Source organism: Solea senegalensis, linkage group LG9 (assembly GCF_019176455.1).
Source record: "Solea senegalensis isolate Sse05_10M linkage group LG9, IFAPA_SoseM_1, whole genome shotgun sequence".
NCBI lineage: Eukaryota > Metazoa > Chordata > Actinopteri > Pleuronectiformes > Soleidae > Solea > Solea senegalensis.
The window spans coordinates 21,663,265-21,689,900 of NC_058029.1; the positions used below are offsets into that span (position 1 = coordinate 21,663,265).

The window sequence follows — 26,636 nt, forward strand, 5'->3', positions numbered from 1 at the left end:
AAGAAAATGAAAAATGACAAAAGAGTATTGATTAAATCAGCGTTATCAGCGAAGTTTGATGAGGTGTCCCATTAGCGAGCAAATAAATGCTATTATTTCACTGTAACTTCATATTATTCAATACACTGATCATTTTTGAGACAGTAAATTATATTTTCCTCCCCTTAAAAAGGCTGGGGGCTGTTTTACACTTTTTTTTGCAAACTGTGTCCCCTCAAGTACACAATAACAAAACAATAATAAAATCTTACTGTTTTAGTTGCTGTTTTTGTTTTAATGGTGACAAGGCCAGAAATTGTGCACCTCCATAACATGTAAGCTATGAGCAACCATCAAGTGTTTTCTGTTTCTTTGTTTGTTATAAATAAATTCAATGTAGACCTTCCTTTGGGGGCCCCAAAGACCCCATATTACAGTATATACTGTATTTTATTAACACTTTGTAAATAAGTGACCGTTATATATGTTGTACTTTAGCTTAAAGATGTTATTTTAAATTAGGTAGGATTATCTGTTTATTACATTTCAGTAAATGATTCTCGTGGAGGATAACATGGTAGAGGATGGATGGATTTCAATACTCTCTTTTATTACTGATTGTATACTAAAATACTAGGTTGACTAAAAGATGCATGAAAATGTAAGTATCATTTTATCATTTCGTTATTTGATTAGTATAATTTACATTTCCAAATGACATAAATGCAGAATTATACAATTTTTGTTTAAATTGTTAAGTAATTGTAGGGTCTAAATGATGAATAAAATGTACTTAGTTTATTTTTACAGCTGCTATAATGTACGGTATACAGTTTATAATAGTTTGAGTACTGTTGGTGGAATAGATTCACACAGAAATTAGTAATATTCTATGTTGTCGTTCCTACTCCCCAAAAAATGTTTCCCATGGCAACGTCATATAGTGTTTTTATTATGAATTTTGTAATGTTTTCTGACAGTTCTCAATAACAATTAGTCAGCATAACTCATGTCATCATTGTATCAATAATTACAGGTAATTTTCCAATAGTAACATCGTAATAATATAAGTTATTAATCAATGCAATGTTTATTCCTTCTTAATATCACACTCAAAAACGACAGGCTTTATTTACTGACGGTTTAGCACTGCACATTGATAGGCTACACAGACAGACAGCAAGAGACACACAGAGGGAGGGAGCGGTGAGGAGAAGCACAAAGTTGTACATTCATTGAACCAATGATATAAGAATGGCGTGTAAAATAAATAGAAAAACTATTTTAAAGTGTGAAAAATATATGGCAAAGTGTGAAAGATGAACTCAGCGAGACATGTCTATGTTTCACAACGATGTGCCCTCCTTTTTCTGTGATTCAGATATTGACAAAGTCTTAAATTACAACAATATTACACACAAATTAAGACACACTCATCAAGCCGGGGATTATCATCCTTATCACTACTACTATTATTATCATGATGCTGTTTTCTGGTGTAACAGTGATTTCTCTAATGGGGAAGAAAGTATAATCAAAGTCTGCTCTCTCTCGGAGTGTGCAAAGACAGTGGTGGCTGCAATAATAATAATAATAATAATAGTAATAACAATAATATTGTAATATTCATAACTGTATGTACAGAAAATTTATTACAATCAATACAATCAAAACTGCCCAAGCTGAGCTGACATTCTGGAGACAGCACAGGTGGCATCGTGGAGTGTCTGTAAGTGTATGTGATGCAGCTATTGTACACAGCAGTGTGCAGTGAGTGAAACAGTGAGAGTCATTTACAAACATTCTAGCGGTCACTAAGAATGGAGGAAGAAGGGGTCAGAGGTCAGGTTACACCTGTTCTATGGGAGATGGTGATGTTTACCCATCCAGTGGTACAAGATGTAACTTTGCAAAGACTCTTCTTTCAACCAGAAACCTCACTGATGTTGCATGGCCTCAACGCCAAGAGTACAGTATTCAGTTTAGTTGGTGTACTGTACAAGTACAAACTTGAGTAAACGGGTTGAAGTGTATTGGTCCATTGTCCTCAAATCTGATAATCAGCTCTACATTAAATACAGTAAACATGATGTTCCTTTCATATTTTTTTTCTTGTGAATAAGTTGGAGAGTGACCGTAATGTCCGACCTCACTGTCTTCACTCTGTGGCTAACAGTGTTTGAGAGGAATGTGTGGAAAAAGAGCTTGTGCACAGACTTCTCATATCAGTCTTATGAGGGAGAGCAGAGACCTGTTGGGATCAAGGCTTGTGTCTACAGATCTGTTCAAGGCCTGTGTGTTGTGGATTCTTCCAGGTTTTGTTGCTGTTGTTGTTGTTGTAAATATTCATTCTGTGTCTATAATAAAAGGATACAATCTTTAAAAAAATCTCATTCAACCAGTATTACACTATACTTCACATGACTTTTGAGTGATTTAGAACTGGTGCACCACATACAATTTGGTGGGGTTTGCTCGGGTGGTTTAAGTACATTAATTGTATACATTGTGCCATTGAACATTTAAGTGAAGCACAACTGCCTGTTGTTGGCGATAGGTCACAGATGGTGTTGACTGTCAAGAGTATTATATAGTGACTGTGTTGTGCGTCGTGTGTGTAAGCTTACATTCCTTATACTAGTGGTGTTAGCAGTTGTTGATATTAAAAGTGGTGAAGTGTGTGACTGGGGAGACGGTTTTGCGGTTTCCATGAGAGGTGGTGCAGAGATACGTATGGCTCAGTAGCGACGGGCGTTGCCGTCCCTCCCCTCTTTCTTGATGATGATTCGCTGGTCGTCGCTTTCTTCGTCGGGTGACTCTGCTACCTCCTCCTCCTCCTCCTCCTCTTCCCCCTCGCCTTCGTTGTCAGCGCAGATTCCCATACGAGACTCATAGGACTGTGAAAAGAAAACAGGTGGGTGAGAAACAGGTGTCATCAGTCAACAGCCATTACTGGTCAGGTTTTTACCTCCATTGGGTTGACGATGATGGTGAGGGCGGAGTCGTCCCACTGGCTGCTGCCCTCCTTAGCCCCACCCCCAGCACCTTCACTACGACGATGGATGGAGCGAATTCGGAAAACACCCAGGATCACCATAACAACCAGGAAACCCACACACACCATGATGATGACAGTGGCTGCTCCTGGTACCACTGTTAAAAACATGAAGAGAAAATAAAATCAGTATAAAAAGAAAACTGTGGTGATGTTCTGTTTTTTATTATGTGTAATAGTGGGCGGCAACTAAAACAGATAATTGCATGATGTTTTTTACATTTTCACTGAATGCCTACAGGTTATTAGAAGCACTGCTAAAATGATTTAGAAAATCATTTTTCTAAAGGTAGATTTTAATTCTAAGACATGATTCAACCTGATCATTCTACCATTCTGAAGTTACTGCAGGACTGAATCTCCAGAGCTGATGTGTGCACTTACTGTTTGTTGCACTGGCTCTGAATTCAGAGTGTTATCTTGTAATTACTTTTAGATCGCTGCATGCACCATTAGAGATCTGCTGCAGCGTTTTATCTCCAGCAGGTGTGTGAGGAGTTTTGATAAAGGTCTGCTGCTTCCTCACTTCAGGCTTAAAAACCAAAGAGGCCACTTCCTCTGAAGTTACGTCTATGAAAGTTTGGAAAGTTTGGATTTAAGATCTTTAAAAAGCAGTGTATATGCAACCTGGAATACTGAATAAAACTGTTTATCTATTGGCCCTTTTCCACTATGGTCCCAGCTCACCTCGCCTCGCCTCACCCCAGCACAGCGCAGCACAGCAAGGCACGGTTTAGGTTAGTTTTCCACTACAAAAACAGTACCTACTCAACGTGGGCGCAGTTATCACTGCACACTGACTTTGTGTTACACGCGACAAACACAAACGAGTGACTAGTGACTTGTAAAGCAGTTGTTTTCAGTGTTAATTCAATCAGTAGAATCAGTTCATTAAAACTATTTGTCCAATACTTCCTTCATGATCGGAGAACAGACTCCGTCTGACACAGTCACTGGACTGAAATACAGCAGCAGGGTTTGTGATGCAGCTCGCGATCAGCAGTGCTGTTGCTAAATACACCAGACTCCTCTGTTAAAGAGAATGAGAATTTGGACATTTCCCTGGTAATAGTTGGAGATTAACCCACGTTTTTATGATTGTTAAATTTTTTTTTAACTGTTTTTTAACTATTGTTAAGTCTTTTTAACTTAACAACTTAACCGTGCCATGGTGCGGTTAGGCGAGGCAAGCTGGTGGAAACACGCAACCGTCTATGTCCATGCATGGCTGTCATCTCATGACATGGTATTTTTCCTACAAAGGTGCTTTATATATGTCACTTTGTAATGTCACGTAAATGTAAGAGGCAATAGAGGGAAACGTCACCTGAGTTACGGTGTGGATTGGGCAGGGTGTGTCCACTCAACTCTCCTGTATGATGGGATGGATGAAGAAACTGCTGCTGGGAGGCAAGCAGGTGGGACGGGTGATACAAACTGTCCAGAGAGTGAAGGAAGTTCACCTGAAGACGGAAGGAAGAGAGCCGTGTTTGAAGGTCTTCATTTTTAAATCAACCATACAGCCAGGAACAAATAATACGTAACAAAATCACTTTTTCACATGCATAAACATATGCATTATTAAATAATTTCTAAATTAGTTGCCAACTTTTTTGATGAGCGATTAATAGTTTTCTTTTAATAATTAAAACTAGTTCTCAGATTTTTCTCTAAAATGTGAATATTTTCTGGTTTCTTTGCTCCGCATAACAAAGAAATCTTTACAACTGAATGATTTTGGTTTGGGGACAAAACAAGACTTTTGAGAACATCATCATTTCCAGGTTTGGGAAACAATGATCAACATTTTGCAGCATTTTCTGACATTTAATGGACCAAACAATGAATTTATAAGAAACACACACACACACACACACACACACACAAAGAACTTCCCTAAGGTCAAGAATAAACTTCCAGGCTGAAATCTTAGCATATTAATTTCCATGTCAGTAGCAGAGATGTTATGCGTGTGATGTTTGCCCTCACCTCCAGAGTCAACTCATTGCTGGTGTATCGACCATTCATCTCAGAGCAGGACAGGCGGAACCGCCTCTCAAAGCGGGCTGAGCCTTTGGCCATTCGGTAGCGGACAGAGCGAAGGACGTCCTCGTACACGGAGATGGATTCGGCACCTGAAAGGAGCAGTGAACAAAAGAAGAGCAGAATAAAAAAGAAGACAGAGAGTCAATACTGGGACGATAAGGAGGAGGATAGAATAGTCGCCTGCAGCTGTTTTATTGGCAGCTGGGGGGCGGCTGCATAGGATGGATGACTTACTTTGAGGTCATTGTGACTATCATACTGAATTTAAAAGACTCCAATCGAAAATTTTTAAATTAAAACTAACTTTCCGTCACAGTTTGAGCAGTTTGTGTTTGTGTTTAATAAGTAGACATTTTGTTTGTGAATCACTGTACCTGTGATGGCAATATAAGCGGTGGTGTTGATGATTTCCAGTCCTCTCTCTCGCACAACCTCCATGTCCACCAGAAGCTCCTCCCTCTCTGGGTTTAACTCCTCCCCCAGCGGTTGGACCTCACAGCCATCCAAGGTGTGAGCTACTGCGTCAGACATCAGAGCTAAGAGATGATGGGAAGAGTAGTGGAAAAAAGATGTAAAGAATGTAAAAAAAACTACTTAGACTACAAAGACTATTGATTTATTTATATAAACACATCGTAAAGCCGAGCTGTAAACAGGAAATGCAGTATGTTAAAGCTGTAGTGCGTTACTTTTAAATATAAAAAAAATTACTCTCTCGCAGTATAGGGGCATTTAGATCGGCCAGCGCCCATCAAGTGTATTGTTTAATGTTATATATATATATATATATATATATATACATACGCAAATATATATATATATATATATATATATATATATATATATATATATATATACATACGCAAATATGCATAAAAAAAGAGTATTATTCCAGTTGGAAAGTAAAGCCCAGGAACTGAGATGGAAGTAGCACTTAGCGACCAGTGAGCGACTCTACTGATAAAAGATGATTGAAACGATGATGGGAAACTTAGCTTCTATTTCTCAGTTAATTTATAATGTACAGTAAGTGAATATTTTCCTGGAATCTATCACTAATTTCTTCAGTAGCACATGCTGTCAGTTTTGTAAATTATGTTCCCATTTAGAGGAAAATAGTCAGCAAATCACGCACATATGAGTTGGTATTGTCCGATAGGTGCCTGATTAAACGTCTGTAAACGTCCAGCAGCAAATCTCGAAGCTTCAAACCAGGAGTTTGCTTTGCAACCTGAAGACTAAATCAATTTTTATATACAGTAAGTGGGTCTGATAGCATTTGCAAAACAGAGACACATTAATGACGTTAAGATCGACAAAAAAGATCACCAAAAGTTACGCACTGCAGCTTTAACTGTGCGTCAATTGCAGCTGGTTTTATGTACAGTATAAGACAAACCTCCTCCCTCCATCCCCTGCGCCGCCGTGTTGACTGCGTGAGACAGGGAACAGACGATGCGGAGCTCGGGGAAAAGGGGGACACCACGGGGACTTTCAAACTCAGGAGCAGGACGAGCCAGATGAGGACCGACCCCGGACAGAGAGATCTGAGGAGCGTCGGGCTGGAGGACCACCAGGTAGCCCTCCAGCTGCTTGAGGGACAGGCAGCTCTCCTCGTTGAAACATCTGGCACGAAGGAAAGAAGAGTGTGGAAAAGTGTTTAAGTGAGAAATAAAGATGTCAAGAGTCAGAAATCATGTCACTGGCTAGATAACCTGGCTATTTGCAGAGCATGGAAAACCTACAGTGATTATTAAATGTATTATATGTATCCACGACTGAGACGTCAAAGAGGACAAATCCTGCTGACTTTGTTGACCACCTGACCATGAGGTCAGTTTAGTTTTATTTAAGAAAACGTTCAAATCCAGCAGCTTGTTCCAGATAAGGGAGGTAAGAGGAATGTAATTGTTAAAAAAGCCATGAGTGACAAACTTAACATAACATTTTATCACAACATGGAACAACCGCAGCAATAATTGAAACGTTCAAACATTTGAGACGGACATAAAAAAGATGAACAGCCTGGTGATTGGAATAACATTGTAATTATACTATTAATTCATTTTCTCTTCTTCATCGGCTTCAAATGTTTTGTCTGAAGCTTTGCTTTGACTGTTAGCAAACGCAGACCACAGAGGCTCTGCTGTTACAAATTTAATTTTCCTGCCAGAACGGGAGAGCAAATCAGATTGATGACAAGCTGCTTCCATATTCCTATTCATCTGCGTTATAATTCAGCAGCACATCTAAAAGGGGATTAAGCAGAGCGAGTGTATTTGGTGTGTGTGTGTGTGTGTGTTATATTTCCACTATCAGAGTGAGCAGCTGCTTCTATCGTCCTCTCCAGAAGGGCCTGCTGTTAAGCCATCTGGGTAACTCCTGGCCTCAAATCAGTCTAATCTTTACACACGCAATAAAAGATGCTGAAGAAGAAAAAAAACACCTCTGGTGCACTTTAGCCCAAACCAAGAGAAAAAAAGAAATCTGCCCATGACCTTGAATCAGCAGTAACCTAAACACACTCAGTGGAAGAAAAAATCTCCTGCACCAGATTGTGGCCTGGTAATGATTTTAATCTGATAAACAAGCCACAAAAACAACAGTCCCCAAAGACAGTAATGAGAAGATCTGCACAGGAGTTTGATGAGCTCTGATTATTCAGGAGGCTGCTAGTATTAATATAAACAACATAGCACGCAGTATATGCGATGGACTGTACTTCCCAAGGTGAATTAATATTTCATCAGCTAAAAGTGACTGCGAAAACCAGGCAGCCAGTTCACAGTTGTTAAGCATGGTTGAGCACTGACCTGCAAACAGTCTGTGTGCTTTGTATTTCACAGTGAGGTGATTCACTGCAAAAGCAGAGAGGGATATTTTCATGGATGGTGCAAAGGCTGAGCGGTGCTGTTTGGTCGCACACACAAGGTAAGAATCAAAGACACGGCTTGTCTTTAATCCCGAAACATAACAAGCTCATACGGCAACATTTATGAACATGTTTCAAACATGCAGAAAGTTGTGGTGACTGCCCTTTACTCTGTCAAAGTCTCTGAATGAACACGGAGATAAGATATTCCTCGTTATCTCTTGACTCTAACACACTCACTATACAATATTTTTCTTTCATGCCCCACCAGTTCTTATCATGGCTGAGGCAAGGTCCAGACTTGATGAGTTTAGTGTCAAAGGCCAGAGAGTGATCCTTCATCTGTGTAGAGCAAGAGGAGCCAGAGGAAAACTATGTGATGTAACCTTTGTGATGTTCAGTGCGTCAGTGTTGTCTCCTTTCTCTCAGACTACATTGTCCTCTATGTTTACTGTTAAAATCCTGTTCTGTGTGCAGTTACACACAATAACAATATATATGTATATATATATATATATATACATATATCTCTGTGCTCTTCCTTTATTCCACTTTGGCTGCAGTTTTCTCCTTCTCATATGCATTGGCGTCGGGTGGGAGGAGCCATTTTTGGTTTGCATAGTAAAAAATCCTCTTAAAAACCTGAGCTGTCTCGTCAGGCTGTTGTAGAAACATGGCAAACAACATAAGAACCTTGTGATTCTACACATAAACATACTTATGGATAGCATCTTCCATTTCCACCAATAAACCCACATTATGACATGATGACTATTATCTGTGTGATTATTGATGTCTGTGCACATAAAGATACCTTATCCATCCCTGTGTGTGTATGTGTGTGTGTGTCTGTGTGTGTTGTACCTGAGTGAGGTGCTAAGTTTAAGCGGTCGGACTCCTGGTGTGGCAAATCGCAGAGAATTTCTGTAGGTGACCTGCTGAACGGCGCGGTTAAAGCTCTCAATGTCGTCGCCTTCCAGCACCAACACAGACTGGCTGGGGTTCACGTGAACCTGCACGTGGAAAATGTCACGTTCATGTACACTTTCAGATAAATGTTCATCATGTTACTGAGGCTCAGGACTAAAAGGGAGTCTTTACAGTTTCACATGGGACAAGAATGTATACATTGTACTGTGTATACTGTATCTCAAACACACACCACATAAAACATCACTAGAGGATCTATCTATCTATCTATCTATCTATCTATCTATCTATCTATCTATCTGTCTATCTATCTATCTATCTATCTATCTATCTATCTATCTATCTATCTATCTATCTATCTATCTATCTATCTATCTAACGAAACCATTAAAGTAAGGTAAGCTGACTTTAATAGTGTGACAGATGAAGGTCTAGGGAGTGAAGCATGGTGTACAGAAGAAAATCTTAAATTTTCCTTATCATGAAAAGAGTTGTGCGATTTATGTTTGTAAACAGCGATACGTGTTAGTTCCAGATGCAAAAGGGATTATTTGAGCTATCACTATCACTATCATGTGGTGTTAGTCATTTCTCTGAGGTATTACCTTCATGCCAGAGCCCAGCGTCTCCAGGTCTCCAAAGTCGAGCCCCTCCCTGCAGGCGTAGAGACACTCCACCACACTGTGAGGCTCCACGCTGCCGGGACGCACCGTCACCCCGGACAACAGGCCATGGTAACCACCTACATACTTCACTAAAGACCAAACAGGAAACAAATGAAAACGCCATGATTGTCACTCACTCACCTTCTTATATAGACTGCAATCATCATCATGGCAACAGAGTGAAAAGTCGAGGGGTCACCTGAGTCTTTACCCTCTGGGATGGTGTTGTTTAGTATTTCCTTTGGCTTCTCTTCAGTCTCTGCAGAGAAAACACACAAATGCTTCAAATCAGCTTTAGTCATCAAGACTCTCTCATTTTGAATCAACTCCCTGTTTCATTGCAGACGACGAATCCCTTCTCTTCATTTTAATGGAGACATAAAACAATATTTTTGACAGAGCTTTTAGTTAGGGCTGGATAAGGACCAGCTCCTCCTGTATATGCTGCCAAAGGCTCAGACTACTGTGGGACAAATGATACACTGAGCTTCACTCTCCCTCCTTCTCCTCCCCTCAATATCTATAATTTGTTACTAAATTCAAGTCTCATAAAAGCACATCACTGATTCAACTCATTTCTTACGGCCTTGTGCCCTGTCACCCTGCAGGTTTCCATAGATCATGTGGTTCTACCGCTATCACTAAAAACCATATTTCCATACTTAGTAGCACTGTTATCATTGTCTCCATCACTGTAAGCTGCTTCCATCTGACGCTCTTTGTATGGTCTCAGAGTTTGTTTACAAAACTAAGTCTGGCCTGTTTCCTACGTATCTGAATTCGTATGCAAGTAAACCAAAAATAATCAAAGGTTGTGCTCAAATGTTAGTCCCCAGAGTCAGAGCTGAACTAAGACAGAAAGCTTTGAACTCCACTGCTCCAGCTTCTTGGAGTAAATTACAAAAGGCACATGAACTCTCACTGATCACATTGAGGGGGTTTATATCAATTTTAAAGGATAGAGGGAAGAAAAGCATCATTGGTCACTGTAAATGTTAGTAGAGTTTTCATGGTGATACTTCTTAATGTCTGTTAATGTACAGTGTATTGACTGTATATCGTGTTCATGGAGGGGGTGATAGTCTGCGTTTGTATCATTACTGTCATTTTAAATGTTGTTATGCTGCTGTGTTGGTCAGGTCTCTCTTCTAAAAGAGATTTTAATCTCAATAAGACTAATCCTGGTTAACTAAAGATTATATCTGTCTGTCTGTCTGTCTGTCTTGGCCAGGTCTCCCATCGGAAAAGAGTTCTTAATCTTAGTGGAACTTTTTCTTCTTAAAGAGTAAAAAAAAAACACCCACTGAGGTCAAAAGATGGCAAAACTCTCCACCATAAACTTGTGTGGAACTTGTGTTCCCCTCACTACTTTCCAAGTGCAATAAAACTGAAACCAGTGCAATGTTGGAAAATGTACAGTTTAAATATTTCCCACAGTCTCATATATTTCCCTCAAAACTGCATGTTTATCAAGTTAGTAGGTAAGTTTGAATACATCAAGAGTGTTTTTTTATACACACTCATTTTACACTCTGGACTGTCCGTTCTTGCACAGACGGCGAATAAACATTGAATCTTGAGTTTAAGTTTCTACAGATTTAAATGAATTTGATTTGAAAATAACTGATTCATATGAACGGGAGGTGAGTGAATGGATGGAGGTGCTAAAAATTGACAGACAGACAGAAAAAAAAATACAGAAAAAAAACAAATAAAAAGAGCAGATGTGACTGAAACACCGCAAGAGAGAGAGAAGAAACACAACTGTAGAATATATTTTAAAAATGCACCAACTCCTCATTATCCAGCAGCAGCTGCTGCCTGTGCAACTTCCACTGTAGACGTGAGAAAGAGAATATATCTGCGAGTGTGTGTGTGTGTGTGTGTGCGTGTGCGTGTGCGTGTGCATGTGTGTGTGTGTGTGTGTGCGCGTGCGTGTGCGTGTGCATGTGTGTGTGTGTTCTCAGCAATAATTGGCAGTCAGAGTTTCCCATTTTAACCAGTGGTTGGGGTGTAAGTGGCTGATAGCTGTCTGGCTCTTGTGTTGCTCTACTGTCTTGAATAATTGATATGACACTTATATTATTAGCCCTTCAAGACAAAATGCATCAACCAAAACGATAATGGAGCGAAATGAGGGCGTGAAAGGCGAGATGGAGAAAATGTCTCGGCAGATTATCTTGAGATTCCTTATGAGGGTTTATAACTTGTTATTGCTTGCTCTGAAAATGGCAAAAAAATCTGCTCTCTTTTGGTGAGTGACATTTCACTGCAGAGTGGCAGAGGAACGCAGAGGAGGAAGCAAACACAACTGCTGCTTGAAGCATTGATGCAACAGAAAAATAAGTAAATAAATAAATGAATAAAAACCAGGATTCCTCGCTCTGCTCTGCTCTGCATTCATTTCTGTCAAAATGCTTCATTAAACTGGAATGAGATGTGTGTCAGTTGTGAATTCACTCAGCATAAATTTACCCCAGCAGGCGCCGATGAGCATCCTCTGGCGGGCGGCGGGGTTAGGGATGGCTCCGTTGTCATGGATGAGTGCGGGGTCGAAGGTCACGCCGTCCACATACAGGGTCACTGACGGGAACTGGACACTCAGTGAAAGGTGATGCCACTCACTGTCACACACCTGTTTGACAGGGATTAATAAGTAATTCAATGCACAGCAAAGCTATGGTTACGAACAACAATTTACAAAGATCAATTTAAACTAATTATGAACCAAGGAGAGACATCAGAACGTGAAGTCTTTTAAATGAATGAACTGCATAAAGTACTAATACAATAATGTAAAAATAATAAATAGGACATTTACATAGGCACCAATAATAAGACTACTGACCTCATTCTGAATAAGACGCTATTTCAACAATGATGTTTACATGAATAATCCATTCATACTCCTGTTAGTTGTTACAGACTGATTATGACTAACATCCTTGTTACACACACTGCTGCAAAAACTACAATAGGATGTTATAATCTGATTAAGATGTATACATGTCCATATTATGTGACTATGATCAGCATAGTCCGCACGTCCCAATCTGATTATTGCCTTTTATGACCTTTTTCTGGTTAATGAAGACAATTGAAAAAAGGGGGTTTACACTGCATTTTCTTATTATGGCTATTATCTTAATCTGGGTAATATCTGAATATTCATGCCCATGTAAACTAATAGTCACTGGTAAAAGTAAAAGATCAGTAGTGAATCTGCTGTGGTGGTCGCTAAAGGGAGAAGTCGAAAGAAGAAGTAAATTGTGATTAAAATACTCCAGATAATTATATAATATTAATGTAAAAAAAATGAAAAGGAAAACAAAGAACAGAAAGACAGGATAAATGATACGCGGGGGTGCAGAAGAGACACACCAGGTTAATAAGATATGCTGGTTCAGACAGAAGGATTTGACAAATCTCTGTATCAGCTCAACATCCTTTAATCCAAGCTACGTCAATCTGTCTGGGACCAGTCGCCTCAGTCAAAACAAACTCCCGTCAGTCACCAGACATCGTTACATACACGTGCAGTCCCAGCAGTCACCTTATCAATCGTAATATAAAATAATAATACATTAATGAATAATATATATTACGTTCTTATTTATCTATAGAAACGGCCCTTTGTCACTCCGGCAGTTTGCCCCGCCCCCTCCTCTGCCGGCCTGCCGGCCCTGATTACACACACCTGCTGACAATTAAGCCATGTGGACTTTAAAAACTCTGTTCCCTGTTTCAGTGCCAGTGTGTTTTCGCCCATGCCTGATCACCAGAGCTCCTCGCCACAGCCACAGAATCCACATGCTTTCGATCCTCTTAGTGAGCGACGTTTTCTTTGTAAGTTTTCTTATCCTAGCCTTTCTGCTGATACTTTAGTCAAGATTTATAGCCCTTTTTGTTTTCCTCCTTCAGAGAGATTTCTGTTTCAGTCATTTTAGGAACTCCAATCACTAGGATTGTGACTGAGTAGATCCAATCATTTAGATTGCGTTTTGTTTTTGACCTCGTTTTCAGTTAGTTAAATATCTATATCTATAGTCTATAGTTCTGCAACGTTTCTTTTGAAGAGCGTTGTGATCTCCATTGGTTATAGTTTTTCATAGCCACGCTTTGTTTTCCCTCAGTAAAGAGGATCTGCCTTGTGTTTTGTTTACGAGTGCCAATAAAGACAATTAAAAGGCCTCCATCTATTGTTTTTACATCAAAATCAGAATTTGGAAGAACATGATTAGTATATTTTTTATTTAATGAATCGTTCTATTTGTCCTTGTGTCGTCTCCTCTCTTCATGTGATAATTCTCTGCTGTTCCTCAAAAGCGGACATGCATTAACTCTCACACGTGGCCTGATGCTGTCACGCCAAAATTAACCAAATAGGTTCAATATTGATGATGGGACAGTTGTGTTTGTGCTTGAACACAGTGAAATGCAATGTCCCATTATTTCCATATTTTCGGAAAATCTGGCAACCACACCTCTGCAATGTTTTCATCTGGGATAGCAGTAACTCATTTAAACACTAAAGGCAGCTGTTGTACACATTTGACATATTATAACTTCAAATTGAATTAATAAATCATCAGTTCACATATAATGCAACTTAAGTGCAGAAAAATGGATTAAGAAGTGTAATACATGTTTGTTTTTCATTTGAAAGTGAATGGGACTTGTAATGCTCCACTGTTGTTGATCTTTTTGCTGTGTGTATTACATGCACATGCGTGTTCTCTGTAAAGCCCCAGTGACTTGTAATCCCATGATGATGGATGGGACGGATGACACTGAGATGATAAGTAACGCAACAAACTCTTTGATTTAAGGTACAAAACACAAAAGAAAGTGAGAGTGCAAGTGAGAACATCAAAACTAAGTGTTGTCATTCCCTCAGTACCTGCTCCAGTTTCCACAAGAACTTGACAGGCCGTGCAGCAGAGACGTCGGGCCAATAGAAGAGAGAGAGGCGACAGCCATGGACGGAGAGGGAATAGTGTGAGTAGGAGTCATCTGCAGAGCAAGAGGCAAGAAGAGAAGCTGAGGATCATGGGAGGTCATTGCAATCTTGTCAAAACATCTTAACATTACCAAGCTCTCTCTGCAGAGAATTAAGAAAGAAAATGGCACACATTTATATATTTTATTCCGTTTCATTTTTCTTCTTTCAAACAATATTCTCATCTGATGCAATTACATCGCTTCACTCTTCTGGTGCTCTCCACTTAAGGTGAAGTGCCTCTCTCTTTTAAGAGCACCTTATAAGAAGAGGGGGAAGCTGTGAACATCAGCCAGGCGAGATTCCGTCCACAGCTCTGTGGATTAGAGTGGGTGACCTTCTGGGAGAAAAAGCTAATTTAAAAAAACCAACAACTTTATTTACAAAAAGTGACCATTGTTTCTCCACACAGCTAAAAACAATATTGCTATTGAAACCCTATTGATATGACAACACATTTTTCAATATCACCAAATTATTGAAGTAAGATACCAGCCCAAAATACGTCATTACCACGAACGCATTGAAATTGGAAACGTAAACCCTAGATATAACGTACCATTCTTGACAGTGATGCACACAATAGTCTCCTCCTCTTTACGACTTCCTCGGGTCTGAGTGGTCGAAGGCTGGATGTTGGCGCCGCCCCGTCGCATCCACAGCTGCAGGGTGAAGTGGTCGCCTGACAATGCTGAGACAACCGAATCTGGCACAGTGGCGACATGGTTGGATCCGTTGAAGGAGAAGACCAGAGAAGAATCAGACGAGGGGAGAGTGGGCAGAGCTGAGGTCCAGTTGGCTGCAGGAGAAGGAGGAGGGAGGAGGTCCACCTCACCCCGGACAGCACCTGGTGAAAGAAAACAGAGAGGACGATTAATGTAATAGATTCTGACTGCAAATGATGGATGTTTTAAGGAGTAAGAGCAGAACCCACCACACAGTCTGCGCACAGATCTGTCAGAGTAGCTGTCTCTGTCACAGCCCTTCCCGATGTGGCCGGTCTGGAGCTCTACAGTGGCCTGGATGTTCCACACGGTCTCCTCACAGGTCTCTAAATGCAAACTGGGAAACAGGGGGATGCTGCCTGACCCAGGAGTGTACTCTACACGTTTGGTCCATCCTAAAAGCAGAAGCAGTGAGACATAGTAAGATGATTAAGACTTGGCAGCCTGTCATACATCTTTCAAAGGGATTTACTGATAAGAAAAAGAAACAGTGGAGTCTAGTGCTGGACCAGTTCATGGAAACCTAATGGTAACTGTTAAGCTTGATGTAAATCAGAGAGCGTAAGACACTTCTGCACATCCTCTGGGCTCTGATTAAAACTAAATCTGTAGCATGACGAGACAAGTCAGATTCCAGGGCAGTTAAAAGAAAGAGAGGAGACTTTGGACCATTAACCATCTGGTTCCGCCTGTCTGCTGGTTCTGTTTGAAAACTTCAGAGCAACGTTTCACTATAGAAGGGCAATAACGGCACAATTATGTAACAACCTGCATTCACTTACTGATTGGTTCTTATCAGCTGTGAACTAAACTTCCTGTTTACACTGTGATTGTGTTTTAATATGGTCGCATATTACTTTTGAAAAAGAGCCAAAACACTTTTAAATGAAAATGTAGTAGCATGCAGCAAAGAAAGCTAAAAAAGTCTAAGAGAGAATTGGACAATAAAAGCATAATAAAACACATGTCATTGTTTCAGAGAGCTGTGATGACAAACACGTGCAAGTTTAAAAAAATAAAGCAGCAGATATAACTCAACAATCAACTATTTCTGCCTACTGCTACTTTAATGCTGATTCCTCCATATTATTCATCCATACTATACTCGCCGGACACATAACTGTCACTTTATGTCCCCTGATAATGGCCTTCTTAAAATATGAAATGTCAAAAAAAAGTCACGTTAGCTGGAAACTGCTAGGCAGTTGAAACCTGAAATGGCATGAAATTAACATTTCAGAACACAGTGAATTTAAACACTGCTATTGAATGATTCTATAAATTATTAACAACACTTAAACTAATCATCATTCTGTTAAATCACTTCATGTCAATGCCACCTCTTTAAAACTCTTCTCTTGGGATTCATCCAGGCTGCAAACCCACACACATTCTGACTCTAATTTTAAACACAAAGCAACAGAAAAAAAACACACATCCCTGCAGCACCATTATCCAAGGATAATAATCAGGGCACAAACAGAGTGAACTGTGACATTGCTTACCGATCCATCCGGGTTTGCAGGACGGCTTGACCGTGACAACGACCTGGGCGTCAGCCTGAGCACGGTTCTTTCCACAGTCAAAGGCAGTCACCCAGAAGGTGTGAACGCGCTGATGCTTCGAATCCAACGGCTCTGTGTTCTTTATGTTACCTTAAAGAGAGACGGAGCGAGAGAGATGAAGAAAGAAAGGAATGATGAAACAAAGAATGAAAGGGAGACAGAAATAGTACGATTAGTCACCAACAACTCGACACTCGGTGATAAAGCTTTAATACATGTTAACAGGGCCCCCGTCACCATCACAAATAGAAAAGCATAAAAACAGAAGAAGCTACAATAAAGTGAAGTGAATGGAAACTGAAGGGTTTTCCTGTTTTGGAGATAAAGGTAACAGCGAGTAACTGTGATAGACTGACAGCGCTCAGCATGGCAACTGACAAACAAGGCAAGGAAGAAGATGCTGTGACACAGTGAGAGGAGCAACAGAGGGATAAAAGACAGAGTTGCAGCAACAGAAGATAAAAAAAAAAACAAAGTCAACAGAGAAAGAAATTCGACAATGACAAGCTTACAGTGTGTGAACAAGGTTAGAACAAAAGGTCTCTGTGCTGCCGTACCAGTGCGATACGGAAATGAAAGGAGACGCTGATCCTTCGCAAAAGAAAAAATACCCATCAGAGTCTGCGACAATTCTGCTGAGTCATCCTAAAAGAAGAACCCGCACAGCTGCTGTGCCACATTACAAAATGGCCACAATTGATCTCCCACTAACCAGTCAAAGAGGACAGGAGGGATTCAGGACATTCATTCTTTTCCTTAAGAAGAACAGAACTTAGAGGATCTACCAGCAGCCGGGAAGAAAAAGGATGTTATCGTCAAACCACCATCTGCTGCAACACTGATGCAGAAAGAGAACAATAGCACACCCACACACAAGTCTATTTTAACAGCATTTGGTTTCTACCTGTGAGAGAAATTACCTGCCACTCTTTTCGCTCTATTGCTATGCAGACGTCAATGTCTCTGCTGCCTGTTTTTCAACCTTTGAGCACAGTGTTTTTGTTGAACACTGGTCTGAATGTTGAATCCTGAGAATCTGTTTGCGGCCAAGGCCACACAGAATGAGTATGGGAACACAATACAGACAATGACAAACACACATTCACTATCATTTCAAGTACCAACATGAAATCTCACCATCGTTGTCAATAGCGAAGGGCACATTGGGAGTGATGATGTCATAGAAGCAAATCTGGCTGTACTGCGGGGAGCAGTCGGCGTCCAAAGCCTCCACGCGCACAATTCGGTCAAACAGACGCCCCTCTGGGACGGAAGCCTCATAGCGACGCTCAACGAACACGGGGGAGAACTCATTGACGTCGTTAACACGAACATGCACGGTGGCCCTTGGGAGGGAGAGACAGGCAGATTATTGTAACAACAGGAAGAATAAAGGGCTTGAACAGTGACTGTGACTATCTTTTGCTTTAATTGGGAGGAGAAGGAGGCGGAAAAGGGCCGAGGCTGATCGTTATATAATGCAGATTTTAAAAAAAAAGAAAAAAAATGCAATATGACAGTTGTACAGTACAGTAAATAATATAAAGGACACACACATCGTCTCTGCACTGCAGTGCACTTACTTATTTTAAACAAGTATAATGTATAAAGAAGAAATGAACTGAGTGAGAATATTGAATAGATGAAGGACATTCAAAGGGAAAACGAGCTTCTACTTCTCACTTGATTTATAACATCAGTAAATATGACATCAACTTTGTAAACGATGTCCATATTTAGAGAAAAATAGATGTTAAGGTATGGCACGTATCAGTGTGATAGACAGCTGGTATCATCCAGTAGGAGTTCAGATTCAAATAAACTGTTGGATAACAAACTCACTTACTTTTGGAGCATTTAATTGGCCGATTATTAAATCGTCAGGTGACAAAAATGGCAAATATCGGCCCAGTTCATGGGTCTCTACACCCCTAGTGTGCACTCACTTGTGAGACTTCTTGCTGTTGACTCCATCAGGTCCCTCTCCGCAGTCGTAGGCCTGGATGGTGAAGCTGTGCTCTCGCTGGCTCTCGCAGTCCAGCGGCTCCTTGGACCGGACCAGACCCTCGCCAGTGGAGCGGTCCAGAACCACAGCTTCAAACTGGACAGTGCCTGAGCCAGAGGGGCCATTGTGGACCCGGAAGCCACAGATTTCACCTGGAAGAGGAAGAAATTAAGGCTTGACAATAAAGTGAATGTATCAAATTACAAAGACCTACAGCATGATTTTAATATAGATTATCAATCTTTATTAAACTGTATTATAATGACATAAATATGTATCTCTAATATAAAATATACCTTTAATAATATACAGTGCTAAACAAATGTATTAGACCACCAACCAAAGCCACAGCTGCTCTAAATTAACAGCATTAGTAATTATCTAAATCATTTTTAGTAAAAATAGTAAAGCACATTATTATTTCTTGATTATGATGTGGAATTACAGTTATTTTCTGGCATTTCTGAATAGAAAAAAATATGTTTTAGTGGTTGAATGTTGAGTTTGATTTATTTCTGACTTCTCAGAGAAGAAGCCCAGTGAACTGACGAAAAGGCAGCCTGTGGCCAAGGGGAAAGGGAACTTGACTTGTAACCGGAGGGTCGCCGGTTCAAATCCCCACCCGGCCAAAAAGGGCTGGGGTACCCCTGAGCAAGGTACCCAACCCCCAATGCTCCCCAGGCGCCACTCAGTGTGGCAGCCCACTGCTCCTAATTCTAGGATGGGTCAAAATGCAGAGGAATACTTTCCCTAAGGGGATTAATAAAAACTAACTTTAAAAAAAAAAGGTCAATTCAGTTATTTGCCAAATAAATAAAACATCTTTAGTTTGGTGGTGTAATACATTTGTTAAGCACCGAATATCATTTATAAAACCTTTCTCTGATCTAAAAAATAATGAATTATTATCATGATTATTATGATTTGAATTATTATAGCCACATAATACCTCAGAAATTAGTCATTATGAGACGTGAAGGTTTCAGCACATAATCACAACAGTCTTTAATCAGAAAAGCGCTGACATTTCTGGAAATTCCTTAACGAGCCACTTTATGTTACACAGGCAATCGTCAGAGGGAAGGAAGGACTAAAGCAGACTGCAGCTGAAACTGAAAATAAAACCGTCAGAATAAGAGTCAATCTCCTCTGTCTGACATGAGTGGAAGGTGGAGAAGGCTCGTGTTCAAACAGCTCATTTTCATGACACGAGCTCAATAATTTCATGGAGCCCGTGAGTAATTCTAGTTGATCTGCTGCAACTTGACTGAACACAGTTATTTCCAGGACTCGGAGTGCAAACACGATAACCTTATTTTATAAGGCCGCAGAGGCAGCGAGCTGCTGACGGCTCTCGCAATGAAGGGGTTGAATTACACCATGATGACCTAAAAATAGTGAGTACATTGCGTTTAATATTTAGACTATTGGGAAATATGATTGCAAGTGCTCCAAAACTCCCTCTGTAATAACAAGGTTTACTATGAATAAATCATAACCTCGGATTGGTCACACAGCTGCAACATCAATATGTCCGCAAAAATCAAAGTGAAAATATTTTCAATTTAGCCTGGTGAAATATGGCTCTGAATATGGCTGCACTTGATATGACCTACTTATGCCCACTGTCGGCGCTCAGCAGAAATTTCAAGTTCAACTGTGACATCAAGTAGTGTTTTTAATACTATATTTAATTGCATTTATTTTTTAACCAGTTCTTTCCTCCACCTAACTGTTTCCATATTATTTGAGGAACTTGGCGTTACCAGCGTAGTGTAGTGGAGCGTCTTTGTCCAGGGCAAAGAGAGGGGGATTGAGCAGCACGGTGTTGTCGTTCTCCATGACAATCCCCTGGTACTCTGTCTCAATCCATGGCTTGTGCTTATTGGCTGAACGACACAGAGAGAAGACCAAAGAGGCTTTGGGTTAAACGGAGCAATTAGAGGGAACCAATGTGTCTATTTTTAACACTCCATTATGGACAAGGACATGGTGAGAGTGTGCATGAGTGGGAAAAAACACACACAATGTATGCCTGCATTTCACCACACACACACGGTTTGATGACATTCATACCCTGATAGAATCCATCTGTGATATCTCCACCTTGTCTCATCCACATCAAGTGCCACTGCACACCTTGCAGGTTGACAGTCTAATTAAGATTTCACCTTATCACACACTGAGGGCTGTATTGCCCGAATCAATCAGACAAACTGGCCTTCCACACACTGAGCACCGCACAATAACACTGTAAAAAAAAGCAACCAGTGGAGTCAAAATCAAATGCCCGAGGTTTACGGTGAATTTAACCTTTAATTGCAAATTAATTATTCATCACTGTGGTGAATGTTCTGTGCTGACTGATCAAAGATCAAGTTAATGAGCCAGAAGGACGACCATCTTCCCTCTGTTGTCCTCCCTGTCCTAACCCTGCAGCTACAGAGTTAGAATCAGACAGTGGTGCAGGACTCTTGTTTAGCAGATGCTTTGTTGTTTTCACAGTGAATTAACCAGAAAACCTGACTGTAACTAATTCCTCTCTGTTTATCTGTGAGAGAGAGGAAAACACTGCTGGTTCTGGATCTGATCAAACCGCTCTCTCGCTCTCTCTCTCTCTCGCTCTCTCTCTCCCTGTAGCTGTTATCATTGTAAATGATAGTGTTTAAAGTGTGGAGTTGATAAGAATTTTGGAAGAATAACCAAAGGTAGACTTGTTTTTTGAAGTGCCTTGCTCAGAAATATATAATAAATATGAATTCATGTCAATATTTGACCTCAAACCGTGTGAGGTACCTTTCATTTCATTTGTCCATACTTTACGTTATTTAAATTCATGAAATGTTCTGCTTGTGGCAAATATAGTGTAATTATTAATACAATTTGGTGATGAATCACTTACCAAATCAAAAGATAAACAACCACTATCTATTTTGAAAACTGACAGTGACTTATAGGCAATTTACCAAAAGTGTCAAACCTTGTGATGCTTCGTTTGTCATGAGAAAAGAAGAGGAAATCGTTGGTGTTTGTACTGATTGGAAAACAGTCAGCAGTATGTTTTACCTTTTTTAAAATCCCTTTTCTAATGGATCAATACCAGGAGCTTATTAAATAAGACAATCACTAGTTGCCACCATATTACTTGAGAACATGATCTTATTTGTTCTTGAGCCACCGAGGAGAACAACAAAATGCAGTTTTTTTGTTTGCAGAAGTCCAAACACATGCAGGAACATTATAAATAGTCTAAAATCTCAAATGTATTTAAATGACATTGGACAAAAAAAATCAGTAGAGTACAGCTCTGACAGAGACTTTCATGCCAGACTGTTTTTGATCCAATTTACTTCAAACAAATATTGATCAGTACCAAAAAAAGTATTGATGTTTAATATCCAGCCCAGGTCTGAGATATTCATCGTCTCCTCTCAAGGTCTAAGATGACACTGTCTCCTCCTCCTCTGTTATCACAGTCCGCTGTCGTGTCTCTTTTTTGGTCATTTATCTCTTGCGCCGTGTTCCCTCTGCTGATCTCCTCCCTCCCTCCTCCCCTCCCTCCTCTGCTATATAGCATTAATCTGAGCATCAAGCCTGTGGATTACATCTGGGATTACAGATTGAGAGGCATCCCATTCCATTGCCCTGTCTCCCCCCTTCTCTGTGAATCTATATAAGACACACATTTACTGTATAAATGCTCCGGGAGCGCCTCAAATTCCTCTTCTCTGTCCTCCACCTCCTCCTCCTCCCTCTTTATCGGCCTGCGTGGTTTCAACCATGTCTTCACCTGTCACAGCTTCCTCTCCTCCATCTCTCCTAACACCCCTCCTCTCGCTGCGTTTCTCTGACACTCCATCTCTCCTTCAGCCTGCTCGTCTCCCCCATGCATCGCCCTCCTCTACCTCCTCCTCTGACACACGCTCCCTCCACGCTGTCCTGTTCCATTCGCCTCTTTCCCCTCAGCGCGATAACCACTGAAACAATGCTGCTGAATCAGAGTCACGGTTATCCAGGATGATAAATCTGCTACACGCTGGGAAACAGCTCAATCGTCAGCAGCATGGGCGAAAAACAGGCACACATGGGTCATGAGGATGTGTCGTGTGGTCACAAGGGTCTGTCTATGTGCGTTCAAATCTGACAATAAAGTCGTCAAACTGCCACAAAAACTGCTCCCATGGCAATACAAAAAAAATAATCATCATTTCACAATTAACAGTTAAAAGGATGAGGGACTGACCTTTGTTGCCATTGGCAACCGAAGTCAAGCAAAGAAGGAGAAAGGAGAGAATAGTCATTCTGTCCATCTGAAGGAGGAAAGGAAAAAGTAGAGGTGGGTAACAGGGTGGGGTGAGGAGAGAGGGGGAGGAATACAGTATACATGCATCAACAACTGATCAGCAGAGTATTTTAAGCAGACAGAGAGGTAGACACGCAGAAACTGAGCTCGGGCCTGTGTCAGGTGATGCAGAGAGCTGCCTGTGCAAGGAAAATCACCACGACAGTGTCACGCATGTAACCTCAAAAAGCCTGCGAGCGACACTGATCTAAAACTGGATGTGGAATCGGTGTAAGTGAACAAATAAAGCCATTGATGTCCCTCGTCATGACGCTGTTCTCTGTCTTCACACTGACATGCTTGTGTTAGGAATCAGGAGCATGAACATACCTGGTGTTTGGTGTACACATCTGTGTACGTGAGTCTAGAGTAGCCATTGTGAGTGGCTGCTGTGTTTTAATTGTGGTTTCTTTGGCATTTAAAAGAAATTACAGCTGCTGTCTGGTGTGGAAGTGGCCTCAGCTGAGGGAAGAGTCCTTGGGGAGGGTTTTTAGCTCTCATTGACATAACAAGGCTCTTCATTTTTTTCTCTCTCCCTCCCCACTGCTGCAGTCCTTGACTGAACACATGCACTATACAGAAGATGCGTAGAAAACGAGGAGGTGCAGGCGTGAGACTCCATCTGTTCACAGGTTGTTCAGGCAGCGCTCACACACACATCACAGGACAAGAGGAAGGAAACATGTTATGCGACAATAATCAGCTGCATGGCAAGGCTGTTGGTCCACAGAGCCGCACACACACACACACACACACACACACACAGAGGCGTTAGACTACAGAGGATGAGCTGAAGCATTTTGACATTACCATGGTGAGTGTGGTGATGCTCCTGGTTGGTACCCAGCTTCTACGCTCGCAGCATCCGCCTCACACCCCTGCCGCTCGGCTCGGCTCGGCTCGGCTCGGCACGGCACGGTCGGGCAATCCCCCGCTGACCAAAAGCAAACCTAACCTCCAGGTGGAGAAGGACACACACACGCAGAGGGATCCAGAGATGTTGTGCAGCAGCAGCAGCAGCAGGTGAGGAAATGCCACGGGTGTAGTGATGAGATGTGAGGACGGATGTCCTTGTTTTTTCAGCTGTACGGAGGAGAGGAGAGAGAACGGTGGGAATGTTACGCTGGCGTCTCCGCCCTCTCTCAGCATCTCTTAACCCGCCCACACTGCGTCCTTCTCTCTCTTTGCCTCTCTCCGTGTCTCTCGCTCTCTCTCTCCGCCCCCCTCCCCCCCTCCCCACCAGCTGGGTCACAGACTGCTGCTCTGGCTCTTTTCGCTGTTGAACGCACACTGACAGTGACTCAGAGCCCGACAAAGCAATTCATCTTACCACGTTAGTTTTTTAATATCTGCTGCTGCTGCTGCTGCTGCACGACGAGCAGACTGTGTCCTCCTCCACCCACTGTGTTTAAAACAAAACATTTGTCTCCCTTTCTCAAGCAGACTGCAAAATGACGTCATAGCACCCATTTTTGCCCCGCGTGCTCCTGTCAAGCGGATCACACACACACACACATAATGATTATAGTAACAGTAGCCACTCTGCATATAGCAACTCACCTCATACCTTAACCTAAACATAATCCTAACCCTCATCCTAAAATCACGTCTTAACCATCTTTAAAGTTGTGAGGAGCAGCCCAAATGTCCTCACTATCACAAAATGTCCTCACTCCCTATGGCAGGGGACCTGGGGGCCATTGAGTGTCTGGTCATGAGCATTATAGGGGAAAAAAAGGTTCAACTATGTGGGAAATTAGCTAAAGATCGATCATATCACAAGATTCCATCATGATAACGCAATATATACACATGATAGTCATGATGATAGTTTACAGAATTTCAAAGTAAAGGTGATGAATATGATTTGGAAGTTACACAATTCACAATAAAATAAACATTTAATAACACATGCGACAACTGAAATAAAAACACTAAACATGCTCATATATACACATAAGTGTGATTCATATAAACTTAGGTATAATTATTATTATAAACATATTGCTCCCTGTTCATGACAGTAACTGACAATCATATTTAGTGTTATATTCTGTCAAGCTCCCAATAACCACATTACACCATCTAATTTATTGTCTTTTTTTATGCGTTTGTGTTTTATGTCAGGTGACCTTGAGTGTAAGGAAAGAAAAAAATTAGAATGTATTATAATAATAATTATTATTATTATTATATATTATTATATAAATTATATTATTTAAGATTATGGGTCACCTCTAATTATAAATTGATGTTAAGGTAGGGCCTCCTAAAATCGAGTAGGGGACGAGTTTGAGACTTACGGTTTTTTGGTCCTCAAAGATGCCCATGAAGAACACACGCACACATGCTTCATTGACCAATCATTTTGACAGCCAACCGCAAACCTAATCCCTAACTTCACTTAACCACAAGTCACACATTAATCCTCACCTCCAGCCTCAGCAAAAGTCTCTGGTCAGGTTAGCACAGCTCGTCTCATTAGGACATATCATTGTCTTCTGCTCATTTGCATTCACTGGTTACCTTAAACTTGAACTGTCCACAATTCATATGTTATCTCTTTAATGAAAGCCTAAGAACACACACAGGTTTGAGCAGCTGTTCTTGTCTGGATCCTTCACTGACTTCCATTCATTTGAGTAGCCTAACAGAGCCTTATCATCAGCCTTAAAGGAGTACTTCACCGATTTGCATTTAGCTTTGTATTACTAGAATAAGGGTAGTATTTTTGAAAAATGGTGCTTCCCAACCTCACTTTCCCCTGCGTTGAGAAATATCTTCATTCTTTTCTTTGTTACGTGCCCACCAGTGACACTTGTTCCTGTTAGCATAACGGTTAGCAAAGATGGCGGACAGTGTTTACATTCTGGAAATGAGGTCCCGTCCTCCTACGAGGGGGTTTAAAAAGTGCGGGATAGCATTGCAGTTTCAAGCCACAGACTAAGGCTTGAACCAAGTGCATGGACCTTTTTTTAGTAATACAAAGCTAAATGCAAATCAGTGAAGTATATTCCTTTAACTATAACTATTTAATCAATAACCTTGATTAAGCCTTTTTGGGGCCCTAAGCTGAATTTGATTTGGGCCCCCACCCCCCACCTCAGAGTAGCTGGTGCTGGACTATTATTGATACAAATGTAAGACTATAAATTGCATTAATTATAGTTTACACCAAAACAGTGTTTCTCTTGTTTTAGTTTTTTTAACATTAGAGTGTAGTAAAAATGGCCTAGTAGTAATTTGCAAATTCATATTCAAGTGTGGTGATTATAGTTATTAAACAATAAAACAGTTTAATGACTCTGGTTTTTAAAACTTAGAACAGATGTGCACATGTGCACTAAATGAGCAAACCTTCAACTCCCAAATAAAACCAAATAACCTAAGATAAACACTAGTCAGATATATAAAGATATTATCTACTTACTTTACTTTAAGTGTTTTTTCCCC

At 40.8% G+C, this 26,636-nt stretch overlaps 1 protein-coding gene across 1 annotated transcript; it reads right to left on the minus strand.

Annotated features, from left to right (window-relative positions):
- Positions 1 to 910: 910 nt before the first annotated feature.
- Positions 911 to 24,321, minus strand: clstn3 (calsyntenin 3). The gene is made up of 19 exons (XM_044034354.1): positions 23,994 to 24,321; positions 23,085 to 23,151; positions 20,608 to 20,730; positions 18,783 to 18,993; positions 17,974 to 18,182; positions 16,777 to 16,926; positions 15,481 to 15,666; positions 15,106 to 15,393; positions 14,448 to 14,560; positions 12,023 to 12,182; positions 9,747 to 9,806; positions 9,488 to 9,636; positions 8,817 to 8,965; positions 6,480 to 6,706; positions 5,455 to 5,616; positions 5,024 to 5,169; positions 4,362 to 4,497; positions 2,948 to 3,132; positions 911 to 2,876 (listed from the first exon to the last, which is right to left on the minus strand). The coding sequence occupies exons 1-19, from the start codon at positions 23,994 to 23,996 to the stop codon at positions 2,718 to 2,720; spliced, it is 2,883 nt and encodes a 960-aa protein (XP_043890289.1). The 5' UTR covers positions 23,997 to 24,321; the 3' UTR covers positions 911 to 2,717.
- Between the last annotated feature and the right edge of the window lie 2,315 nt (positions 24,322 to 26,636).